At 38.1% G+C, this 3,344-nt stretch overlaps 1 protein-coding gene across 3 annotated transcripts in view; it reads left to right on the forward strand.

Annotated features, from left to right (window-relative positions):
- The window catches only part of PPP1R12B (protein phosphatase 1, regulatory subunit 12B), a 229,418-nt gene that overhangs the window by 42,156 nt on the left and 183,918 nt on the right, over positions 1-3,344 (forward strand). For all 3 annotated transcript variants that reach the window (XM_012655952.1, XM_012655951.1, XM_012655953.1), the window contains exon 2: positions 1,482-1,612. In XM_012655952.1, coding sequence (XP_012511406.1) covers positions 1,482-1,612 — 131 coding nt within the window. The remainder of the gene's footprint in view (positions 1-1,481; positions 1,613-3,344) is intronic.

Below are 3,344 nucleotides of genomic sequence, written 5' to 3' on the forward strand. Positions count from 1 at the left end.
ACAATAGCAACAATCCACATTTGTTTGTTAGTCCCACTGATTCCATCAGAAAAGTGAGTATTGGAAAGCTGTCAAGCTCATGGTAGTGGCTATGTTTCCCAAAATTCTAATTTTCACTTGAATGGTCTAATTTTATCATTGCAACAAATAGTTGTTTTTTTTTTAAAGTGACAGGCTCACTTTGTTCATTTTCAAGTCTGAATAACTGTAATTTGTCTGTTATTCCTATGAGTAAAAATAGTGTTCCAAGAAAACAGCTAATTTCATCTCATAACTCAGATGCAGAGTGCTTTTTCCTAAAATCAACCATCTACTTGCGTATGCAGCAGTACTTTAAGTATACTTTCACATAGAATTTCACATAGAATATTAAAAAGACTTATACTCAAGGATTGAGATTTAATAAAATTAATAATTTTGCTGCTTCATCAAGGCCATTCTTAAGTGTGCAGTGAGGAAGAATATGGTGCCTATTGGTATCTTTTGATGGCATTGCCTTGATTCATGCTGAGGCACCAGCAGTGTCACCCACCATTGCTTTCGCATCATTAGTGTAAATGTCAGCACAATGAAAAAGCAAATAATGTTGTAATGTGAAAGTCGTTTAATTTGGGTAATTCTTCCTCAGCTAAAGTTTTAACTTTTTTTTTTTTTTGAAGGAGGGCATGAAAAGGCAAGTTTTAAGAAAGAGGTCTTATTTGTTTCTAGGTCTTGAATTATCCCAACTGCTTTGGAACCATTTAAGCCTTCATGATGATTACCTTTGTCATTGTAGGCAGAAAGCCTACAATAATACCTCTTTTCTATTCTATAGCTATGTCAAGCCAGCCTTTTGGTTTTTGCAGATCTCATTGCTGTTTGTGACTATTTCTTTTAGGCTGTGGTAAGCCGAAAGCCTTTATTCAAAAAGCTTCTCTGCTTTCTCCTAATTGCTGCCATGATATGGGCAGATGAGGATCCCTAACCATTCATAACTACAAACATACTTTGCCATATTGTTTGAAGCCATTCAGAAAATACATTTCTTCTCTTTGAAATGATCACTCTACCCTTTGTCACCAAAGTGGGGGTTATTTAGCAATCCTAGAACCTTAAACTACAACTTCCCGTTGAGAAAATTGCATCTGATCTTGTGTGATTGTTTTCTTTTAAAATTCATCAGCATATCAGTGTTTTCTAACATGTCTTTCTTTTTATAATAGAATGATGAAACAGCCCACCCATTTATAGCACTTTAGAAATGATTTTTACAATTAATCCTAATAGTACTATAAATAAGATCAAGTATCATTATACCTGTTTCACAGCTGAGACATTGAGGCATGGAGACATTAAGGGGCTTGCATAAGATTGCAAACCTTAGAAGACATGCTGTGAACACTTCGTATGAAAGAAACAGAAATTAATGTATCATTAGAACTGCTGGGTATTGTCAATGCAATGAGTATTTGTTGAATTAATGAATGGACTTTTCTTTTCAGGCCTGTATTGATGAAAATTTGGACATGGTGAAGTTTCTGGTAGAGAACAGAGCCAATGTAAACCAGCAAGACAATGAGGGCTGGACACCGCTTCATGCAGCGGCTTCCTGTGGCTATCTCAACATAGCAGAGTGAGTGAGTCTCTTTGTCGGTTTGGAGTATTTGCAGGAATAGCCTTCATTTCTCCTCTGCTCTTAAGAATTTGAATTTCATAAGTAGTTATGAGCCATTACAGATTACAAAAGTAGGAAGCTGAATTGTTTTTAAGGAACAACTGATACAATATGTTATGTAAGTGCTAAATCCATAATTTTTTCATTGAAACCTTTTTATTTGCTTCTATTCTCAGGTAATTTACATTTTCTGGGATGTCTGTCTGTTCGTGCTGACTGGGTTCAATTTCTGAACAGCTGTACCTGGGCACATATATAGACAGACCCGAAGATTTTTTTCCTGGGCTTCTTTGTTAAACTGTTTTATTGTTTTTTAAAAAAATCAGTGCTCAGTACAAATGAAGGTAGAAAATGCCTGGCATACTGATCATAGCACTCACGTAGTTAATAGCAGAAGAATGAACCTAAACATGTGGAACAAAGGAAACGTAGAGATTGGCATGTGTTCTCCAGATTGGCTGAGTGGCTTGTGTTTAATAAGTTACATTAATAGCTACTAACTTCTGTGACAACTAGTTGCCACTCTCTTGGGAAGAAGAATCCTGACCACGTAGTACCTGGGCTATAAGAGGCACTAAATAAATATCTGTTTTATGAAAGAATGATCAGGGAGGTTATTTTTAATAGAAAAAAGATTTGGGCAGTTGAAACATCTTTAAAATGAGGCAACTGAGTGTATTCTAGATGAGGGTAAATTTAGATTGATAAGGTAAATTCTCCAGATAAAATCATGGTATTCTCTGGTCCTATGAAAATCAAATTGCTTGTTTTAAGGCCCTTTTCAATAATGATTAGAGCTCCATTACATTTCTCTTATTCAGGGAACAGCAGGGAGAATTACGTTGGCAGCCATGTGGAAGCCTGAGAATGACTTCCCACAGAATCTGACTTGCCCAGGTTTCCTGAGGGAGAGCCTGAGTTGCTGGGTTTGCTGTTAGGCCAAGGATGTTCCGTGGGAGAAGTTATACAAAGGGAGAGTCAGAGCCAGAGAGGCATTAGACAGCAGCGCTGGTGTTTGACTGGGCTGCTTGTTCTAAAAAGCGGATGACCGGATTGGCCGGCCCAAAAGCCAACAGAAATAAACAAGTGAAGATTTCTTCATTCTTGGTTCCCCACTGTATTCTAATTTGGTAAAAGTCAGTCACCTCTTCATCCTATATGCTGTCCCTTTTCAGAGTCTCATAGGAAAGGCTCTCTCTCTCAGTCTTATCCAGTAATGCCAAGATTCTGATGCCTAACAGTTAGCATGATTTTACTTAGAACATTTATTTAAGAAACATTTATAGAACATATTGTCCCCTGATTGATTGATTGATTGATTGATTTTGAGACAGGGTCTTGCTCTGTCGCACAGACTGGAGTTCAGTGGCATTACCAATAGCTCACAGCAACCTCAAACTCCTGGGCTCAAGGGATCCTCCTGCCTCAGCCTCCCAAGTAGCTGGGACTACAAGCACACACCACCACACCCAGCCAATTTTTCTATTTTTAGTAGAAGTGGGATCTCGCTCTTGCTAAGGCTGGTCTCAAACTTCTGACCTCAAGCGGTCATCCCGCCTTGGCCTCCCAGAGTGCTAGGATTATAGGCGTGGGCCACCATGCTGGGCCTGATTTTTGATTATTTGCTCAGGTGCATGTTTGTGATATTTGAGCTACCAAATCTCATTAAATTCAAGGATTTACTTTTTTT

The sequence above is a fragment of the Propithecus coquereli genome, unplaced genomic scaffold (genome assembly GCF_000956105.1).
Source record: "Propithecus coquereli isolate 6110/MARCELLA unplaced genomic scaffold, Pcoq_1.0 Scaffold491, whole genome shotgun sequence".
Taxonomy (NCBI): domain Eukaryota; kingdom Metazoa; phylum Chordata; class Mammalia; order Primates; family Indriidae; genus Propithecus; species Propithecus coquereli.